Here is a 20,500-nt window from a genome sequence, read left to right as displayed (position 1 = left end):
TATTAACTGGTTAATATTAAATGCATATTGTAATTACTTATTTATCTTTTATAAGCGATCCTTAATTGGCATTTTTTCTTAAATTGCATTGGTTCCTTTGGCCGAAATCTCTGATACTTCAATGAAAATTTTTAATGGTTTCCAGATTCGTTTCAAATATGAGTTTGCTTGAATTAAATGGTGAATAGAATTAAATAACAAATACATAACTTAATTATTTATTTATTAGTATAACTACTATTTATAACTTATATTATAAATATCAATATGTTCTACAATTGTTACTTTATTGCCTTGCCGCTTTTAAGTGAATTCTCTAATACTTCAATGAATGTCTTGAGTTGCTCCAGATTCATTTCAAACATGATCAGCTCATCTTTAGCATTGGAACGACAGTGCAAATTGATAGTGACCACTTGGCGCACATTACTCCTTGAGCTGCTGTCGCCCAAAATTAATCGTGTGTCCCAATCGAAGGACATAACACACTTGACATTGTTCTTCAGATATTCATAGCGACTCAGCGCAGATTCCACTGCATCTTGTCTAGATGCGAGCACCAAAGGGACCAGTGGCCTTAGCTCTTGGCTGAGAAACGCTAGCTTATCGGTATTAGCTGCTTCTACGCTGTCCAAACAACAATTCCTATAGTACTTGGAAATAGTACGGGTGGCAAGTAGAAAATCGTCAGGATTCTGAAATCCATATTTGTGGGATAAGCGAAGTGCCTGTTGATCGTTTATATTGCCGATTAGGAAATCAATGGATAAGTGCAGAACCTGTAGATGATAATAGAATTGTAGATTAGTAATGCAACCGTTTAATAAATATTATGCATTACCTCCATAAATATCTCTTTGTTATTGATGCTTTTTAACAGCTCCATTGCTAAGCTTCTGATTGTTTGTATCGTGCTCAGCTGTTTATTTAAGGGCTGCTAAGAAAATACGATATGTCTTTCGATAGGCTTGATGTAGCCCTGAGCATAGTATATTTATACTTTTTGGTATATTGCAAAATTATTGCGAATTTTGAAAGTGAACCTTGCGCTGTCGCTGTCAAATAAAATAAAACAAAATGAATACGGCAAATTCATAAAATTATTTTCAACGGCAAATGCAACTAATTTTATTGACGACTAAACAATTCTACATATTTCCTTAACAATAAACTTTGCGGTCGCACAGAGTTTTTGAAGGCAATCTTTTGAAGAGCACCAGGTAAGACATGGAATATTGAATTAAGCTTGAAGCTATTTCATTATTTACAGGTACAAACTAAGCTAAACTTAACTAAATATTTTTGTAGCAAAGGTTATGTTGTTATTGTTGTGCTCCTCACTTTCATTTGCGGCATAGGGCACATTGGAAACACAACCCTCGGGATCATGACGCCCATTTAACTTATGATTCGAATCATTTAAATTGATGGCTGAAAATCGTTCAAGCACAGGCGCTACAGGTAAGCTATGATATTGCTCGAAATGTTCATCATCATTGCCAAAATGTAGTCGCAATTGATGCTGTATATTCTCCTTTTCATTAGCACGGTTTCGCTGAAAGTCTTCCTCGACCCTAAAACAACAAAAGAAAAAGTAATTAAGTCCAAGAATTGACCATGTGGAGTACCCATCATACTTTTTTAAAGCTTCAAGCTCGCCCTCCAATGAAAGTTTCGTTTTAGCGGCTTTAACCGATTTCTCCGTATGCAACTTTTTCTCCAAGAGTCGCACGGGATTGTTGAATGAGAAACGTTGATGCAGTGGCTTCTCATCATCCAATTTAAAGCTCTGCTGTTCCTTTAAAAATAACTTGTTAGTTCGTAAAAAATACTATTTGAATTTTTGGTTTTATGTTACCATTGTTGGAAATATGGGTGTTTTATCCTGTAAGCTTTGGGGAATGTGTCGCTGTCTGCTTTTGAAATGGCGATTTGATTTGGGTTTCGCTTCTTCAACTGTTGCAGTGGCTGCTGCTGGCACAGTTTTTGTAGCATTTGTTGATTCATTGTTGCCGGGCAAGTACATGACATGTTTTCCGCCAGTTAGAAATTTAATTGATTGGGGCTCAATGTTTACCATTCTTTGCTTTTTATTGCCATACTCCAGACTCTTTGTATGTTGCTCAACGCCCACGCCCATATTCTTATGTAGCAGCCAATTATTGCAACCCTCGGCCTGATCGTGTTTTAATTGAGTTGTGGATTTTCTCGCACTGCCATTATTATTGATATAATCATCAGGCTTTGACTTCTGCAGACTCTTGTATATGCACAACTGTTACAGAATTAAAGAACGTTGAGATTCAATCTGTAGATTATTTTAAATAGTATGAAATTTCAGTCTACTTACATCACCAGCATCCAATCCTCGATTATGCTGCAGGTGCGAGTCCCTGGGCAACGATAGACTGAACGTGTGAATTGGTGCCATTGGTATTTGGCCTGGTTTTTTCATTTTGCTGCCGTAAAACAACAAATTGTCGCCCTCCCATTTGGAGCGGTATTCATCGGAGCTGGTGTCATCATCCGAATTGAGTCCCTTGACGCGATCATCGTTATCATCGCCTAGATCCTGTTCAGGTGTCCATGTTGTATTCATTTGCTGTGCTCGGGGCAACTTACGATTTTGTGTATTACTACGATTTGGTTGTATGGGTCGCTCATTATTAGCATTCGCTGCCCAAATATTGAGATTCTCTTTCATCTGCGAGCTCTCGACACGATCCAGCTCCTCCATGAGTGAACGCCAAGCTAACATGGGACTAAACGACGGTGTCTCGGCTTGTCGACGCGGCAGCGTTGGACGTATGTGAACAAGTAAACCATTATCGTTCATGCTCTCCTCGGGACTACTTGTATTTTTATATTCCATATCATAGTTGCATAGCGTGGGCAGCGAAACTTCCTCGTTTCCAAGATTTTCATCAACTAAAAGATAACAAAATGTAGCATTAGATTAAGATGTTGATCAATTACAGACATGCATACCACTGAGTGTCTTTGTGACTTCTGAGGAGCCTCCCACCATTTCCATGCCAAAGTAAAACGTTCGTTGTTGTTGTGGGGCCTTGGTCGCAATTACTTCCTCCTGCGGCTCCTTTGGCATATGCTGCTCCATTTTCACGGGGATTTTAATAGTAGTAGTATTTTCAAGATTTTCCGATTTACGACTTTTCAACATAATGGCGTCGGAGCTTTTCTCTCGCCGATAAACATAAGGAGGTCGCTCAATCGCAGGACTTTGGGGATGATTGCCACTTAAAGAATTGCGCTTTTCATTGCCCCTTTTAAAGGCATCACTTTGGTGACTCTGCACAGGCTTTAATGGTGGCTTAGTTAGCTTCATTTGGCGATCCGTATTCTTGGCAAAGTGAGATGTTGGTTTCCCATTCACATGATCCGGTTTAAGCCGTAAAATCTCCGCATTATTTTTAACTGTGGGAGCAGCTGTTGTATTATTTACAGCAACTGCGGGTGCTTCGGGAGCTCTACGCTTTTTGGAATACTTGTTGCGATTGCTGGTTGTTGGTCTAGTTGATGCATCCAGCGCATTCTTGGTCTGTTGTTGTTGCTGCTGCTGCTGTTGCTGTTGATTGAGTTTATTTATGAGCTCCGGCTCAGAGAACGTGTGACGCTGCATGCGTGAGAGATTCGTTTGCGAGTCCCGCAGCTTGGCTTTGTGATACAACAAAGTTTGGGAGCGTGTGAATTCCGTATGTAAATCATGATTTACATTTCGATTGCTATCGCTGCCATCTTTTCGCGTTTCTATGATAAACGTTTTGGATCTCTGACTAAGGGCATTATTATTTGGAATGCTTTCATTTGGCTTTCGCCCACTAATCGTGCCGCCCGAATTCAATATCGCGCCATTTGTCGTTGCACGCAAGTGCAACTTTTTCTCCAGCTCTGGTAACACTTTAAACGGTATTTCCGTCTGTGCCTTTGCTTCACCCCTTTCGACGCCAGGTGGCTGATATGATCGACGCCAATGAGGATTCAAATTACGCTGCTGCGGCTGATTAATGGGGCTAGTTCGAAAATTTGAAGTGCGGCTAAATTGATGATGATGAGCATTTTGTTGGCTGAGGTGTTTGAAATGTGATTGATGAAATTGCGAGCTGCGATCGATGCCTGATCTCCCGCTGCTAATGTTGTGAGCGCTTCCCGAATTTCCCATCTTGATATTTCTGCAAAAAAAATGAGCAATTGATTTGCAATTAAAGTCAGTTACTTTTAAAAAATTATGAAAACTCTTTTCCCAATCACCAATTGCAATCCTGACTTTGACTATCAATTATTATGCAATTATCGATTGACTAATTAACAGTGAAATTCGTATTGCAGCATTGCACTTATCTATTTAGCTTGTAATCACAACAACACCACAAATACTACATACTTGCACATACTACACATACATCTATATGTATGCAGGTGTGCATAAATGTGTGCTCATGTGTGTGTGTACGTCCGCTCTGACCCACAATTGGGGTTCTCACCATTTATCAATCATCGAAACCTAATTACTGTAAATAAACACACAGACACGAACACATTTGGAGCTTTTAATGGACCATATCTCCACTTGTATGCGTGTGCATTAAGAGAAACGCTTGTGCCAACATCACATTCCACGATAAATAAATACACACATATGCAAATGGCAATATTCAGGTATTTCAGGTACACAATATACGTCTTGAGCGAAAAATGGAAACTTTGCATTTATTTAGGAATTTGTATACATATATTCATAACCGACGAGTTTTGTATTAACTTACAAATATCTGGCATAATTTATAGATAACTTTCTTTTTCACAGCAAAATTACCATTGCTTTTTATTTTTGCTTTTGCTTTACTACGTTGAGGGCACCATTCGAAATTGGAATGTTTGCAATGCATGTACTCACATACACACACGTAGACTGACACATGGACACCGTTTATGCACATGTATGCATGTTTTGATTAGTTTGGACACTTGTTCGAACAATTGTAAGGTTTTTTCTTCGTTTTCTTCATGGAATTATTGATATTTTCTTTCTTTGGGCAATTTTTTGGCGTTCCGTTTTCTTTTATTTTACCGGACTGCGCGAAGACGGCTGCGAGCACAATGCGCAGAAACGCTTTCACAACAACATTGATCTCGGCTCGGCTGTTTCAAACTTGCCTTCCCATTGTCAAGCGAGAGTTGAGAGAGAGAGCCAAAGAGAGTCAATGGCCCAAAAGCTTCGCTCTTTTGCAGCCCAAGAAACCCAACTTAACGTTGTTATGCTTCTGTGCGTGTGTGTGGGTACAAGTGTGAGAGAATTTTACCAGTTCTTTTTCATTCATAATGATCAAAACACTGAGCGAGTTTGAAGCGTACTACTTTTGATACATGCATTTGTGTATGTGTATGTGTGTGTACTTGTTGTTGTAACCAGCGGCGCCCATTGGTATGTAACAGAGGCAGAGGGCGGCATTTACGATCCCATAAAGTATACATTTCAACTGATCCAGCGTGAACAAAGAGTCGTGAGTTTAACCTTCCACGCCTCAGCTGTCAATCGCACAAAATATATGGAGCTGTACATATTGGTGTACATTATTTATGCAAATTAAAGTTATTGCAATAAGTATTATTCGTATGTAGGTGATGGTGAAGTGATGGCGCCATCTACCGCATGTATCACAGCGATTGCGTAATTGTGAAAGGAAGGCTCAATGCTTGAAACACAACACAAATTCATTAATGATGATAGCGCCATCTATCATATTAATGTTTCAAATATCCTCCAAATGCAGTGAAAACAGATTTTTATTTGCATTATGTATAATTATGACTATATATATATGTATATATATATATGTATATGTAGAATAGGTTTCTTTTATTTTTATTAAAAATAAAAAAATATAACGTTACAATTTCAACATTCAAAAAATTCTACAATTGGTTTTTACTAATTTATATAAATTGATAAAATCTTAAACCATCATTTTCATTTTTTTTTTGTTTTGTTTGCGAACTTAAGCAATTTCATGAAAAAACTCATATTCATGTCTCATGTAATTATGTTGTTTATCATCAAAGCAACCGATTAAGACCGAGGACTGCAATTGACCTGAACCTGAAACTGAAACGGATCCTGCAACTGAAACTGAACTTGGACACTGTCAGTCGGAATCATTAATCGCTTTTTTTCTCTTCTTTGCCGCCTGTGTCACTTTGTGTTTGGACCAATCCTCCTGCGAAAATAGTATAATTAGTTGTTTAGGCTTTTTAATAAAGATTTGAGCCTGCTCTTACTTCACTGGAGTTCTCATCAGATGAGTAAATTGTTTTCACAACATCCGAATTTTTTTTGTTCCCCGCACTATGACTATTGGAGTCTTTTTTGCCTACAGGCTGTTTGCGTCCACGTCCGCTGCCCCCTCTTCTTCCAACAGCCGTCGTTTCATCCTCTGCTGCCAATGCGAACAGATCACTAAACTGTTTCTGCTCGACGAACGAAGTGATTTAATAAATAATAGTTAAATTCGGAATACTTTCATTTTAAAGGGTTTTACCTTTGTGCTTTCATTGCTGTGCGAATATGCGGATTGCAGTGCTCGCTGCATCATGTCATGGACATAGAGTCCTGTTCCCGTGCCATGCCTACAGCTTCTTCTATAATGCTCCAGGTGATTTAATACCTACAAAGAAGTACACATTAGTGAATTTTCTAGTTTTAATAAGGCAATAACTCACATGATCGGCAGATGGGGTGCTGCTTGCAGCGGAGCTACCTTTCGAAGGCCGCTTTCGTTTGTTGGGCGATGAACTCGGGTATTTGGAGGTGAGCAGAGAAGCGATTATTTCCGACAGCTTTTCTTCGCAGCGCTGACACCAAAACCTGTTGCAAAGATTGAGAAAAGGTGTTTATTTCGAAGTGTTTGTGCGTTGGTAGTTCAATGAGTTAAGACAAGTAACCTTACCTTAATGCGGACGTGACAAAGGGATCGCCTCTGGACTTGGCTTCCCTGCTAAGCAGCAGCCGGATTATTTCATTTGTGGGCTCCTCGCTCTTCAACAGCAACAGCAAATGGCTTAGCGCCTCTGGATGATTGGCAGCTTCCAGTTCCGGCAGTAAATCCTATTTAAAACAATTTATTATAACGCTGCCTGTTTAAAAGAGAGTGAGAGAATATCCAAGCTCACCTGTATGCATTTAAGAGGCACATCGTGTGCTTGAATGAGCTGCCATAGGCAAAACTGTTCATATGTCTCGTACTCCAGGCTATCGCGTATGCAATCGATCAGACCATCCTGCTTGAAGATCGTTAGCTTCCCTTGAGCAATCGAATACATAATGTCCCGCACATTCTTCGCATCGATGCAGCGCAATGTTATGCGCAACAAATCTGTATTATTGATGGCAATGGTTTTAAACTCGCGATAAATGTCGGGAAGCAGCCACAAGTAGATCATTGTATTCTCCTTCTCAAGCAGATCCAAATCACGCACCAGACAAACGGCAACTTTCTCATCGTTTGCTTCACAGATTTGTCGATAAACCGTTGTCTTAAACTGATACGCCTGCTGAACATTTTTGCGTGTCTGCAGTTTACAATGGATCTTCATGAAATACAATAGCAAATAGCCCGTTTCGGTTAAACGTTCGCAGATCTCAGAGAGTAACGTTTGAAATGGTTTCTTGCTCTTGTCCTCGTTCTCATAGAGAAATCGAAATAGACCATACAAGGGATAGCTAATGCTCTTGGCGAGAAACTTTTCCTCCGTTTTGCTCTCTGAGAATACGTTCTGTTGTGGCAATGTTTCGCGTAGAATCAACACCGTGTTTGAGATCACATAATTGAGCTGCGCTTCATCCACATTGGAGGCGGGTAGCGTGCGAAAGTCTTTCAAAAATGCCTCCCATGTAAAGGAGTTGCGTTTCGTCACAAATATCTCGAATGATTCGGCAATTGCATCCGGCAACTCAACTTTTTCCGGTACTGGTTTCTCTTTAAGACGCACCTACAAGACAAATGTTAATTAATTGAGTGTCACATTTACTAATTGAATGCTCTCAAACCTTTGACAGCGGTAAATCGTCGTCGTCATCCGTGTTTTCATCGGTTTTATTGTTTCTGCCCACATTCTCAGCGTCCTCGTCGCTGAATACAGCTTCTTGTTCTCCACGCTCCACACTTTCTACCGGCGCAATAGCCGTTTTGTTGTCCTCATCCACCAGCGAAACATTGCCACTGTTTGCCGCAAATGGTACGCCACCCACATCGATGTTTTCTGTACAAAGCGATGAGAGAAAGTTAAAATTTGCATTGGAGTAATTCAACTCTGCAACTTACCACCTGGCAGCAATCGTTGATCGGCTTCTTTTTTAAAGATAGGCGCTTGAATTGAATGCGTCACTGGGTACATGGATTGTGGCATATTGGAAACTGGCGATACAAACTCTCGGAAGTTTTCGCGTATCAAATTACGCAGCTCTCTGTCAAGTTTGGGCGACTCAAAGAGCGGATGTAAGTTTGGAATGACCTGCAAAGTAACATTTATAATAAAGTTTTTATCATAGTTTAACACTATTTTTAACTCACCTGCTTATCGAGTATCAATTTGAGTGAATTATACACACCCAATCTTATTCTATCCTCATTCTTAACGTAAAAGTTCTTGGTAATCCGACATAAAAAGTCCAGCAATGTGCTGCTGACAAACGGATGATTTCGTATCGAATGGTACATCACCAAAATGCCAGGTTCTATATTCATGATATTATCCTTGGCCGGATCGAAGAAAAGCCAATCGTAAAACAACGACAACTTTGCATTCGCCGAAGCAATTGGATTTGTGCATGATGAGATTAGCCAACCAATGATGGCCCAACGTGGTATAATGTCCGAGCATAGCATATCATTTGTGGGATGTATGACATTGATGATGAAACGAATGAGGTCGGAACGCAAACTATGCGATTCGGGCGTGGCAAAGTATTTGTCCTGAAACCAATCCTGATACCGCTTCTGATTGCCAAATTTCACGTTCGAGGCGAGAAAGTGAAGCTTACGCTCCATTTCGGGCAGCAGCCGACACTGCAGGAATCGTCGACTAGTCCGTATTTGAAGTAAATGCCAAATTCCATTAAATGTCGGATGTAAGCTCTTCGGATTGTACAATATGTCGCGCCACAAAAGCTCGAATTCCGGAATGCGTGCAACGTTTTGCAAAAGCCTAGCAAAAGAGAAAAGAATATATAGTTAATGCTCTGAAGTTTTAAATGTGTATATAGAGTGAATATCGGTTATATGCTGCACCACTTTAAATAATAATTAAATTCTCATATTTTCACGTTCAAAAGGTTTTAAATTGGTGAAGTTATATAAACGTATTGGCAAATTTATATTAAGGTATGAATAGTTTAATAAAGCATTATTAAAATATTCAAAGTTGTAAATCGTTAAAGAAAATCAAACTTAATACCAAGTTAACTTTAAAATGTTTTGATTGATTTAAATAATTTATAAGGATCATTTCACTTTGCTTGCCTTTTTAAAGTGCACTTATCAATCGGCTTTCAACCATTAGTTTTACTAAGTTTCCAATTGATTAAAAGACAATTTGAATAAGATATTAAAATGTTTAAAATTGTTAGGACTTTCAAACGAAAAGAAATTAAATTGTTGAAGTCATTTCCTTGAATGAATTAAATTATTGTAAATAATAAACAAATGTGAAATCTTGCTACATTATTGTTTTTTGCACATAAACGAACTGTTCTTTAAGTTGTCGCGCTTTGCTTACCTTACAAAATCTCTTCCCAGAGGGATAATTTCGTGGAAACGATCGCGTATTAACGAAATTGTAAACTTGACCTCTTTTTGTCGCAGCGGCAGCAAGGCAGGATTGGCATGATCCTCGATGAGGCGCACGAAACTGTAAACTGTCGACTGCACCAAAAATGGATTCGTTTCCAGCCAAGCTCGATACTCGATGAAGATGTCCAAAAGGCTTTCAACCAAAAACAGATTTTTATGCGACACATCGCCGCCGCCCGCTTGCCGCAAACAATTCCAGATGACGTTCTCCACATTGAGCACCTGATGCTTCACGAACTCGCGCAGCACCCAGATTAATTGTCTGCGCGCCGTATCTGTGAGTTTGGCATACTTTTCGGCCACCAAAACCGTAAGGTTTGCAACAATAACGCTCATGCCATCGCGGGAAACGAGTGTAATGTCACGATATGTTTTGGCAGCCATGGTTGGATCCGTTAGGATGATGTACAGGAAGCCGATGGAGATCTCCTCATGCTGTTTATCCTTGCAAACAACTTGCGAGAGCATATCGTGCATTTCCTTATCACTGAGTCCCGCAATTTGTTGCTGCAGGTTAACGTACGAACGTTCAAATTTCTGAAATAAAAAGATGCGAGCGTTTTGTGAATTCTTAACATTGCGCGATTGCCACATCATATAAGTACCTCTTCGATCTCATCTTTATAGTCGACGGCCGTGCAGACAAACAATTTGGAGACGTGAGCTGCGCTTTTTTGCTGTTGCTCCATTTGCAGAGTGTGCAGTGTGTTTTGTAGATAACTACTACTTAATGCTTTTGAGTATTTCCTTTTTTGATTAAACCTGATATGATAGTTTTAGTTAATAGACAATTTCATTCATCCATTCAGTAGCGACAAGAACTGAAAGAATGCGAAACTTAATTTGTACAACAAACAGCATTTAATAAACCATAACTAGATTGCGATTTCTGTTTTGGTTGGTAGACAGAAAAAATATGGTTGCCCAAAATGGTGCTGCCAACTTAGCACTTTACATTGCCATATGAGAATAGTAGCAAAGTTGCCAGAATTCGCTAATGTTAAATGAACTAGTGTTGTTTCATGCAGTGATAAATACAAATTGGAAATTTCAAATAAATAATATAAACGCCTATTAGAGCTTCAGCAGATATACATTTTAAACAAACCCCATAAAAAGTTCAAAATAAATACAAGCAGCTAATATCTAATTTTTGACTCGTTACTATAAATCATGACTGGCAGTTACGGCAAAGTATATGACACTAGAGCGGCCATTTATCTTATTATGGGAAAAACAAAATTTCTTTGCCTCAGAATAAAGTGAATAGGTTTAAATTTAGTTTTTTCATCAGGCAAATAGATAACGGTGCCATATTCATTTTGCCAAGAGTGACCAATTAGTAATGATGTAATTGGTATATGTTTTGGCATATTTTACACCTTAAAATAGTATATTTTCAATTACAAATGCTAGTCACACTGCTGAATACATTAAAAGAAAAAAATTACAATAAATAATACACACACACTGAAGAGAGTATTGTGAAATTGAGTAAATAATGGAGGAGCTGTTGAATGAAGTAGTGCCCCAGGAGGATTTGGAGGTGTGAATTGGTTTAGTCATTGGCTATTGTGCATATGTACATTATATTATAAATTCCTATTGTTGCAGAGATTCGAACGCAAATACAATCATGAACACGAACTCGATGGCGAGGTGACAACAGAAACAAAATTTGAGTATGTGCCTAGTGCATGATATTATTTTTTTAAGTGGTTATTAATAAGCAAATATTTGTTTTTATTTGTTAGATATGCGTTTTGTTTGGTTCGCAGTCGATATACCAACGACATTAGAAAGGTGAGTCACACATACACATACTCGCACACATATTTTGCAGTGTTTTTGCACACATACATATACACGTTTGTTAGTGTGGATATGTGTGTTGTTTACAAGTTCAGCTGCAATTGCGACACGTATTAAAATTAAATTAATGCGTCTTTCACAGGGTGTCATGATTTTGGAGGAACTTGCACGCCTTCATCCGGAAGGCAGACGTGATTACATTTATTATCTGGCCTTTGGCAATGCACGCATCAAGAACTATGCCGAGGGTCTGAAATATTGTCGAGCATTTCTGGAAATCGAATCGAATGATCAAGTGCGCTCATTAGAAGTATGTAGCATAATTAACGATTGGCAATGCAGCACATTATTAATAAACGTTTCTCCTAAAGGAATACATTAAAAAACAAAGCGACAAGGAAGTAGCCAAGGGCATGGCGGTGGCTGGAGGAGCTGCGCTCGTTTTGGGCGGCATCCTGGGATTGGGAATTGCAATGGCTCGAAAGTAAAATATATGTTCTAATCTTGTTATAGTCACAAGTATATTCCATCTTCTCACAACAACATCCTATTTTATGTTTCCAAAGACGTGATTCTGTGTATATAAATAGTACATATATTAGATAATTACAAAAACTTTCATAATTTATAAACACCAGCAAATTTTTAGGTTGTAATTATTTAAAATTAAACGTATCAACTGTCGTTAAAATAACCTATTCTTTTCACTTCTCTTGTAGTAAACAAAAGCGCGAAAAATAGTGAAATAGTTTTTTTGAAAAATGAAAATGGAATGCAATTCCCTCCCAAAAATGTACACACAACTTCACTATATATTATCACGATGCGGAGACGTTAATTAAGCACAACAACATTGCGCGCCGATTATTCCAATTATTAAATAATAAACCCTTTTTTTCTTCTTGTAATTAAATAGTTAAGAAGTAAAATTGTTACGTGCAAAAAAAAGAAAACAACTATTGTATATTTAAAGTGATATATTATGCCCTGTGCGTCACCAAAGATGCTAGCGCAATAAATCTTCATATTGTTATTCTCATCGTTAAAACAATCTTAATTTTATTTAGTTGTGGTTTCATGCAAAGAACTTGAATCTGATTCACGATATTTTACTCAGAAATTGCGACAAATCGGTTTGGAAATTTATAAGAGCATTTTGAGATTGGCTTTTTAAATGTTTAATATTTATTATTCAGCTATGCTGAAGTGTCGTCTTAACATATAGAAAAACAAGAAATTATTATAGACAACATGCAGGCACAACAAAATAGATAAACTTAGAGAATATTTAAAGCAAAGTTCGGTAAATAAATGCATCCGTTTCGAATAGATTTCTAGTATTGCTATTGCATTACATCAATCAATAGTTGACAATCTCCTTGACAGCAGCAAGACAGCGATGCTTGTCCGGCAAGTAGAAAGGCTCAAAGACATGAGGAAAAGGTGTGTCCCAACCGGTGACACGCTTGACGGGCGCCTCCAGACGCAAGAAACATTTATCCTGTATGTAGGCGGCCAGCTCAGATCCAAATCCTTGGGTAAATGGCGCTTCATGGGCAATAACTACACGACCAGTTTTGCTGGCAGACTAAGAGGACAAACAATTCTGCATACAGATCATTCATTAGTTTAAAATCAAGCCGCTTACATTGCAAACTGTTTTCGTATCCCACGGTAAGATGGACACTAAATCAATGACTTCGCAGTCAATGTTTAATTGCTTCTTGGCGATGTCTGCAACCTACAAAGCCGTTAAACAGATTAAGAGTGATGTTGTTTATGCAGTGGTTTTGGACTTACCTCCAATAGTACATGGATCTGAGTGCCCCAGCCGATAAGCGTGACATCTTTTCCCTCGCGCAAAATGTCCGCTTTGTCCAACTCAGAAGCATACGAAGCCGTGGGCACTTCTTCAACAGCAGCGCGATACAAAGTTTTCGGCTCAAACACAATACAGGGATTCGGATCACGAATACAAGCCAACAACAGGCCCTTGGCCTTGATAGGACCGCGAGGAATCTATAAAGCATATATTTTTTAAAACTGTCCCCACTTAAATTTCAATAATATTTACCACAACACGCAGTCCAGGGGTATGAGCAAAGTACGCTTCGGGACTTTGCGAGTGATACAAGGCTCCATGGCCAACAGCGCCACAAGGCACACGGAACGTCAATGAACCGCAATCAAATAGACCGCCACTTCGATAACGATATTTGGCAGCCTCGTTCACAATTTGATCGAAACTTGGGAAAATGTAATCGGCAAATTGGATCTCAGCTATTGCCGTGGCGCCTGTGTTTGCCACGCCAATTGCAAAACTAAATAGAAAACAAAGCAATACATAAATAAACTATATAAAGAAGTTAAATATTTAATTTGAACAAACCCTGCAATTCCTTGCTCGCACAATGGGGTATTGAAAACCCGATCCTTGCCATATTTATCCCTCAGATTGATTGAACAACTGCAGTAATGGAAAAAATAGTAATTGGTTTTTATTATTGTATTATGTTTAATTACCGAAAAACTCCACCGAATCCCACGTCTTCTCCAAACAATAATGCCGATTTGTCTTCTTCGAGGGCCAAGTCCATAGCATTATTTATGGCTTGGAACATGTTCATTTTTTGCGCGTTGCCAGTGGAGCCATCAGACGACAGTTTTGTGGGGTAATATGTGAAATGTGAGCGGGTCAGGGATGCGGTGTTCGTCTTGATGGCGCTAAACAAGCCGCGGGCAAGTGTCGAGACTTTCATAATTGCAGTTATTAAAGTTTACAGCAAGGATATTAAACCAAAATGAGTTGTTATCACTGTTACGCAACAGTGCGACTGCACGATCAGATGTTGAGGCGTTGCCACATCGATCACTTTTAGCAACATTTGAATTTACATAAACGATATTTCTTATTATGCTGTCGATATTTTCCTAATTGTTTAAAAAAATTTGCAATATCATCCATTGTCTGAAGCCAAAAAAATGTAATAATTATTTAATATTGTAATTATAATTGCTTGCACGTTTAGTGCAGATGCGCAGATTGCTAGCTTGCGGGAATGCCACTAGTACTAACTATTAAAGCTCGACTGTTATTGCCAATCGAATTAGTGCACTGTGTTTATTGATATCGTGCTAAAATACAAACGCAGGCAAGTTAAATCTGTAATTTTCCAGGATGTTTTATTTTCATTCTCTGCATTTTAGACTATAAACTTACTACAATCTTTCCTCTATATTTGTAAATACAAATCAGCTGATTTGCCACTTTGGTGGTGGAGCCATTGCAGTAGCGTCAGCTGTTTATCGATGCATTTGCACCAATGACATGCTGCTTCTTTCTTGACACCGTTCCAAAAATTGATTTACGCTGCTTGAAGCTTGAGTCCTAATTATTTCAAGTTTTTATTATTTCGCCAGCACTCAACAAGCTTTTTTCACTCATTATAATATCCAATTGAAACTCGTCAACGAAAAATGTCGAAAATAATAGAAATCCCAGTGCATACGCAAAAGTTGCTGACCATCTTCAGAACTATTATTCCCAAATTGACTAATGGCAAGTATAAAGGTCAATATGGTCGTATTGGCGTCATTGGCGGCTCCCTGGAGTACACTGGAGCCCCCTATTTTGCGGCCATATCTGCGATCAAAGTGGGCGCTGATTTGTCGCATGTTTTTTGTCATGCGGAAGCGGCGCCAGTTATTAAATCCTATAGCCCCGATTTAATTGTTCATCCGATTTTGGATCGCGAAGATGCCGTAGAGCAAATTAAACCTTGGATCGATCGATTGCATGTTGTTGTATGTAGTTGACATCAGTATTTATCTGACCTTTTAATCATTGAGATCATCTTTTGATTTACAGGTCGTTGGTCCCGGTTTAGGACGCGATTTAGGTGTCTTGAAAACCGCCGCACATGTGATTAAATTGTGCCTCGCAATGGGCAAACCGCTCATTGTAGATGCCGATGGATTGTTCATATTGAACAATAATATTGAGCTAATTTGTGGACAACGTAACGTCATATTGACGCCAAATGCCATTGAATTTCAACGTTTATTTGGCCAAGACGCTACTGCGGCTCGAGAAAAGATGTTACGGCTTGGCAATGGTGTTGTCATCCTCGAGAAAGGTGCCAACGACAAGATTCATATACCACACACGAGTGAAGTGTATACGATGCCAGTTGGCGGTTCTGGGCGTCGTTGTGGTGGACAGGGAGATTTACTAAGCGGTTCACTGGCCACGTTCTTTTATTGGTCACTGCAGTCGAATCAACCCAACCCCGCTTATTTGGCTGCTTGTGCCTCAAGTTATTTTCTGAAGAGACTCAATTTGGCAGCATTTCAAAAGCTCGGTCGCAGCATGGTAGCAAGTGATATGATTAATGAGATATCGTCCGTGTTTAAAGTGGAATTTGAAAGTACTTCATAATTCACAAAATGTGTTATTTCTCTTTATAAATGGACTGCATTTTAAAAGTCCTTGCAAACGTGCCAAACTCGGATTTTTATAGCCTTTGATCTCCGTATATAGAAAAATGCATTAATTACGCGATTGCTTAAGTTACAGGGTATTGCAAAAATGTGCCCTATTTTTCAATTTATTGATTGTTATTTTCGTAAAGAATTAAAACTATACTCCTTAGTATCCTTTTAATATGTGAATTTTAATGATGGCGGCAAAACTTAAAACTGCGTGGTCACATCTTCCCTCTGCTTTGATGTAGTTAACATAGTGAACAGTTGTAGGGTGGCCATTTTTTGAATGTTTGAATCTATGTTAAGATTTACAATGCATCGATACTTCGATAGGTACCTTCGATAATTCTACACCTCTATATTTTTTTGTAGAAGAGGTTTGCATTTTTATTATTGACACAAATGCTGTGTTGTTTACTAATTAAAACAATTGTTTCGCCTTTGCAGTTAGGCTAGCTGCTATTTAGTCGTATATGACTTTGTTACGGATTGCACATACTGCACAAATCAGATTAATTAATGAATCGGATAAATGATAGCCACACGTAAACGAATTCTTATCATTTTATTTCTAATTATCGTTCTGGGACTCTTGCTACGTATTATTTTCTTGTACAATCCACTGCTGACATTAACGGTAAGTCCACACATTTTGTTGTATCTGTGTTTTCAAGTGCAACCATCCATGGAAGCAAAAAAGATAGTTTTGTATTTACGTGTGCAACGTGTGTGTGTGTGTGTGTGTATCTACAATTGTGTTTGTTCGTTTGTGTACGTATATCTTGATAAGGGCGGACAGCTGGGTTTTTACAGCCGGGCGGTTGTACTCGCTAGCCAGTGTGACCATTTTGAAAACATTGCACAGCCATCTTGTCCAGCACAAACTTTAAAATGGCTTAAACAAGTTTTATTTCTATTCATAGGATGAACCCAGTTTTCGTCGGGCTGCCGGAGCACCGGTGCTCGTGATGGTATTCTATGAAGCCCTCTGCCCCGACTCCAAATTCTTCATCACCAAGCAACTATTGCCCGCCTTCAAAGTGGCAGCGCCTATTATGGAAGTGCAGCTGGTGCCCTATGGCAAGGTGCGTATTATTTGCATGTTTATCGATTACATCAAACTGCAACTCGTTATGCAAATATTTACCATTTTTTCAATAGGCACACACTGCCACAGACAGCGAAGGTAAATACACTTTTGAATGTCAACATGGTTTAACGGAATGTCAGGCAAACACCTATCATGCTTGCGCAGCTGAAATTATCGATGATCCTCTGCTGCGACTAGAAGTGGTGACCTGCATGATACATGATAACCGACACCCTAAAGAGGCTATGCAAAAGGTTGTCTTCAAACACCTCAAATATATATTTTTGTAATGACACTGCTTTATTTTTAACAGTGTGCCAAGCAGCACAATGTGGAAAATTTGGACCTGATTCAAAAGTGCTATGACAGCAGTCATGGAGCTGAGTTGATGAAACTCAATGGAGATGCGACGCATGCGCTGCGGCCACCAGTTACCTTCATTCCAACCATCACACTAGATGGTTCTCAGGGCAGACAAGCATCGATTTTAAAGGATCTACTTTCAGAGGTCTGCAAGATAGCCGGAAACACAGAGCAGACGCAGAAGTTTTGCACACAACTTTAGCTTTATATTTTATTTGACAAAATATAAATGTAAATTTTAATTTTTACCTACACACGGACAATTGTTAAATAAATATTAGTTCTTTTTTATATTGGTATGTTGTGTGTGTTGACAATCAAGTTAATAAATACAAAACAATGTCAGGATTATTTATCCTCGGTTAGATACAAAGATATAAATGCAGTACAGTAAATCACAAACTTATGTTGGAGTGATTCACAGTGATGGCAATCTCTGTATTGAGTGTTCCACCATCTTCGCCAGCCACAGCAGCTTCACTATCGATGGACACTGAAAATCGCTTGATAAGGCAACTGTGAGCATCGCACAAACTCAGCGAAAACTCAATGGCCAGCACATCTTTGCTGTCTTCCACAGGTTTCAAACGCTTCACTTGCAGCGTGCATTTGCCGTCGCTTAAAACTCCATTTGTTTGCTTCAATTCCAACGTTGGACTTATGCGCTTCACTGTCCACTTTTGCGGCGCTTCTGGGGTATATTTAAGCTCTGGCGACAGTTTAATGACGAATTGCAGCGTGCTACTCGAATGCTTCAATAGTGGCAGCTGCTTCAATAGCTGTAATCCACTTGAACGAGGTGCACCAAGTGGTGCATCGATTTCGCTGGTGGATGATGTCAATTGATTAAAGTCCAGCACGAAACGACGAGCTGTCAATGTTGCCAAATCAATGATATGTATTGTGTGATTATTTGTATCAGCCACCAGCAATTGTTTGCCACTTGAATCAATGCAAAGTCCCGATGGTTCACGAAAACTCAGCACGCTGTTGTCTTCCTGATTCTTTATAACCAAACTGGTAATGACGTTCGTCTCCGTATTAATGACCTTGATCTTGTGATTGTATGTGTCGGCCACATAAACCTTGTGATCGCTGTGATTATAGGCAACGCCCAAAGGATGCTGCAGCTTGGCATTGTACAGCTTCCCATCCTCGTCACCAAAGGCAAACAGATTCTATAAATAAAATATATTTACCTAAAGTTTAATTGTTTGCAATTCAATACTCACTTGTGGATTTCGATCTCCTCCAACCACCGCCATCACTTTACCGTCGACCAACGAAGCCTTGCGTATGCTGGAGCTCTCGCTATCCGCGATAAACAAAAAGTCCTTGGACAAGGCCAAACCAGAAGGTTGCGCAAATGCTGCATTCTGTGGATACGAATTGTTGCGATTCTCCTCTAGTCCGTTGCCAATTAGCGAAACGCAACAGCGTGGCTCAAACTTCTTAAACTTCCACCAAATGATGCCTTCGGGAAAATAGCCCCAAATCTGATGTGTGCCTGCCATGGCAATGAGCACAATAGTTTTCTCCGGTACATTTAGCTCATCCACATGGAAGGACATGTCCATGTCGCGTGTTCGAAATACCGCCACATCCCAGGGCGATGAGATGGGCTGCAATTGTCCTAGCTTTCCGCCAACGCGTTCATTGCCCTGTTGTCCAGTGCCCGCCAAAGTCTCGACACTGCCTTTTTGCAGTGATATTTGGCGCAATGCATGATTATCCGTGTCGGCCACAATTAGTGTGTGCTCGTCCAGAAATGTCACACCTTGGGGATTGTTAAAGCGTGCGGCCAACAAATTGCCATCGACAAAACCCGCCTCCAGGCCACCAATCTTATGCTCTACGACACCCGATTCGCTGACGACAAGCACACGATTGTTGCCCGCATCTGCGATGGCATAGCGATTGGACAGACGCGCAATTTTCGCTGGGAAACGTAGATGAGAGGCAGGCTGCAGATCTGTCGACAGCTGTAACGGCAAACTCACATGCTCAATCTTTTGGCGAGCGTCGAAATACGAAAGTGCAGCGCCAACAAAGTCATGCAGAAATTCGCCGTGGCCTTCGCCCATCAGCAAGAGCATGGGATAGCCATCGGGGCTAAGGACAAACAATGATGGCCAGCATCTAATGCTCAGTGCACGCCACAAAGCAGACTTGGAATCATTCACAATAGGATGTTTGATGCCATAGCGCTGGGCCGCGGATAGAATATTCGCTGCGGTGCGTTCGTTCTCGAACTTGGGACTGTGCACGCCCACCACAACGAAGCCAGCTTCGACGGGAAAGCGTTCCTCGAGCGCACGCAGCTCGGGCAGCACATGCATGCAATTGATGCAGCAATATGTGAAGAAATCCAAAAGGACCACTTTGCCCCGCAAATTAGCAATTGACAAAGGGCGACTGACATTAAACCAATCCAAATCTAAAACAGACAGGCAATCAATAAAATGCGCTTAGGGTAAATAGCAAAGCTTACCCGACTCGAAATCGAATTGCAGCGCTTTCACTTTGGCAATTGAATTGTCTTTGGAGTCCCAGCGTTCGAGGAATTCTTGAAAGACTTTCGCTTTATTGGGGCCACTGCTATTGCGATAGTTTTGCTGCAGTTCGTCGGTGATAAATGTCACAATGTCGATGGCAGTTAAGTCCTCTGTGCAATCCATGTTGTGATTTGTAAATATTTTCAACACCCAACACCAAAAATGGCAAAACAAATCATTTAAGAAACTACACATAAATATTATGAGCTATAAAGGTGACCGTTCATTTTACTGCATCCCTGGTATCCGCTTGTTGCATTTCCACTGTTAACTGTATTTTATTTTAACTAGTACACTGTTCTCGTTTGACATCTTCAATAAATTGACAA

At 39.7% G+C, this 20,500-nt stretch overlaps 8 protein-coding genes across 9 annotated transcripts; 3 read left to right on the top strand and 5 right to left on the bottom strand.

Annotated features, from left to right (window-relative positions):
• Positions 1–53: 53 nt before the first annotated feature.
• Positions 54–951, bottom strand: LOC132786381 (uncharacterized). The gene is made up of 2 exons (XM_060792898.1): positions 842–951; positions 54–779 (listed from the first exon to the last, which is right to left on the bottom strand). The coding sequence occupies exons 1-2, from the start codon at positions 884–886 to the stop codon at positions 282–284; spliced, it is 543 nt and encodes a 180-aa protein (XP_060648881.1). The 5' UTR covers positions 887–951; the 3' UTR covers positions 54–281.
• A 149-nt stretch (positions 952–1,100) lies between these two features.
• On the bottom strand, positions 1,101–5,127 carry LOC132786318 (uncharacterized protein DDB_G0290301-like). Its single transcript, XM_060792823.1, has 6 exons — positions 5,090–5,127; positions 2,989–4,190; positions 2,351–2,928; positions 1,859–2,275; positions 1,638–1,798; positions 1,101–1,574 (listed from the first exon to the last, which is right to left on the bottom strand). The coding sequence occupies exons 2-6, from the start codon at positions 4,178–4,180 to the stop codon at positions 1,289–1,291; spliced, it is 2,634 nt and encodes an 877-aa protein (XP_060648806.1). The 5' UTR covers positions 4,181–4,190; positions 5,090–5,127; the 3' UTR covers positions 1,101–1,288.
• Positions 5,128–5,861: 734 nt separating this feature from the next.
• On the bottom strand, positions 5,862–10,794 carry LOC132786301 (integrator complex subunit 3 homolog). The gene is made up of 11 exons (XM_060792800.1): positions 10,472–10,794; positions 9,793–10,403; positions 8,589–9,222; positions 8,340–8,529; positions 8,066–8,277; positions 7,189–8,007; positions 6,966–7,123; positions 6,739–6,883; positions 6,558–6,683; positions 6,298–6,486; positions 5,862–6,236 (listed from the first exon to the last, which is right to left on the bottom strand). The coding sequence occupies exons 1-11, from the start codon at positions 10,553–10,555 to the stop codon at positions 6,165–6,167; spliced, it is 3,240 nt and encodes a 1,079-aa protein (XP_060648783.1). The 5' UTR covers positions 10,556–10,794; the 3' UTR covers positions 5,862–6,164.
• Positions 10,795–11,264: 470 nt separating this feature from the next.
• On the top strand, positions 11,265–12,729 carry LOC132786389 (mitochondrial fission 1 protein). Its single transcript, XM_060792909.1, has 6 exons — positions 11,265–11,412; positions 11,481–11,548; positions 11,621–11,669; positions 11,821–11,988; positions 12,050–12,162; positions 12,398–12,729. The coding sequence occupies exons 1-6, from the start codon at positions 11,368–11,370 to the stop codon at positions 12,417–12,419; spliced, it is 465 nt and encodes a 154-aa protein (XP_060648892.1). The 5' UTR covers positions 11,265–11,367; the 3' UTR covers positions 12,420–12,729.
• Positions 12,730–12,824: 95 nt separating this feature from the next.
• On the bottom strand, positions 12,825–14,538 carry LOC132786345 (2-oxoisovalerate dehydrogenase subunit beta, mitochondrial). Its single transcript, XM_060792857.1, has 6 exons — positions 14,202–14,538; positions 14,068–14,145; positions 13,753–13,999; positions 13,479–13,697; positions 13,327–13,419; positions 12,825–13,266 (listed from the first exon to the last, which is right to left on the bottom strand). The coding sequence occupies exons 1-6, from the start codon at positions 14,435–14,437 to the stop codon at positions 13,039–13,041; spliced, it is 1,101 nt and encodes a 366-aa protein (XP_060648840.1). The 5' UTR covers positions 14,438–14,538; the 3' UTR covers positions 12,825–13,038.
• Positions 14,539–14,939: 401 nt separating this feature from the next.
• LOC132786353 (ATP-dependent (S)-NAD(P)H-hydrate dehydratase) lies at positions 14,940–16,341 on the top strand. Its single transcript, XM_060792868.1, has 2 exons — positions 14,940–15,482; positions 15,547–16,341. The coding sequence occupies exons 1-2, from the start codon at positions 15,156–15,158 to the stop codon at positions 16,114–16,116; spliced, it is 897 nt and encodes a 298-aa protein (XP_060648851.1). The 5' UTR covers positions 14,940–15,155; the 3' UTR covers positions 16,117–16,341.
• Positions 16,342–16,456: 115 nt separating this feature from the next.
• Positions 16,457–17,915, top strand: LOC132786364 (gamma-interferon-inducible lysosomal thiol reductase). Of its 2 annotated transcripts, XM_060792878.1 has the most exons (5): positions 16,457–16,540; positions 16,611–16,800; positions 17,087–17,248; positions 17,325–17,507; positions 17,567–17,915. In XM_060792878.1, the coding sequence occupies exons 2-5, from the start codon at positions 16,696–16,698 to the stop codon at positions 17,816–17,818; spliced, it is 702 nt and encodes a 233-aa protein (XP_060648861.1). In that variant the 5' UTR covers positions 16,457–16,540; positions 16,611–16,695; the 3' UTR covers positions 17,819–17,915. The 2 variants fall into 2 exon arrangements, with proteins under 2 accessions (XP_060648861.1, XP_060648869.1); XM_060792886.1 differs by lacking the exon at positions 16,457–16,540 and having other exon boundaries at positions 16,558–16,800.
• An 81-nt stretch (positions 17,916–17,996) lies between these two features.
• LOC132786327 (NHL repeat-containing protein 2) lies at positions 17,997–20,414 on the bottom strand. The gene is made up of 3 exons (XM_060792834.1): positions 20,108–20,414; positions 18,849–20,053; positions 17,997–18,794 (listed from the first exon to the last, which is right to left on the bottom strand). Exons 1-3 carry the CDS (start codon positions 20,364–20,366, stop codon positions 18,012–18,014), a joined length of 2,247 nt encoding a protein of 748 aa, XP_060648817.1. The 5' UTR covers positions 20,367–20,414; the 3' UTR covers positions 17,997–18,011.
• Positions 20,415–20,500: the final 86 nt, after the last annotated feature.

This window comes from Drosophila nasuta, chromosome 2L, assembly GCF_023558535.2.
Source record: "Drosophila nasuta strain 15112-1781.00 chromosome 2L, ASM2355853v1, whole genome shotgun sequence".
Taxonomy (NCBI): Eukaryota; Metazoa; Arthropoda; class Insecta; order Diptera; family Drosophilidae; genus Drosophila; species Drosophila nasuta.
Note: the sequence above shows the minus strand (reverse complement) of the source record. Positions and strands in the feature narration are given on the sequence as shown.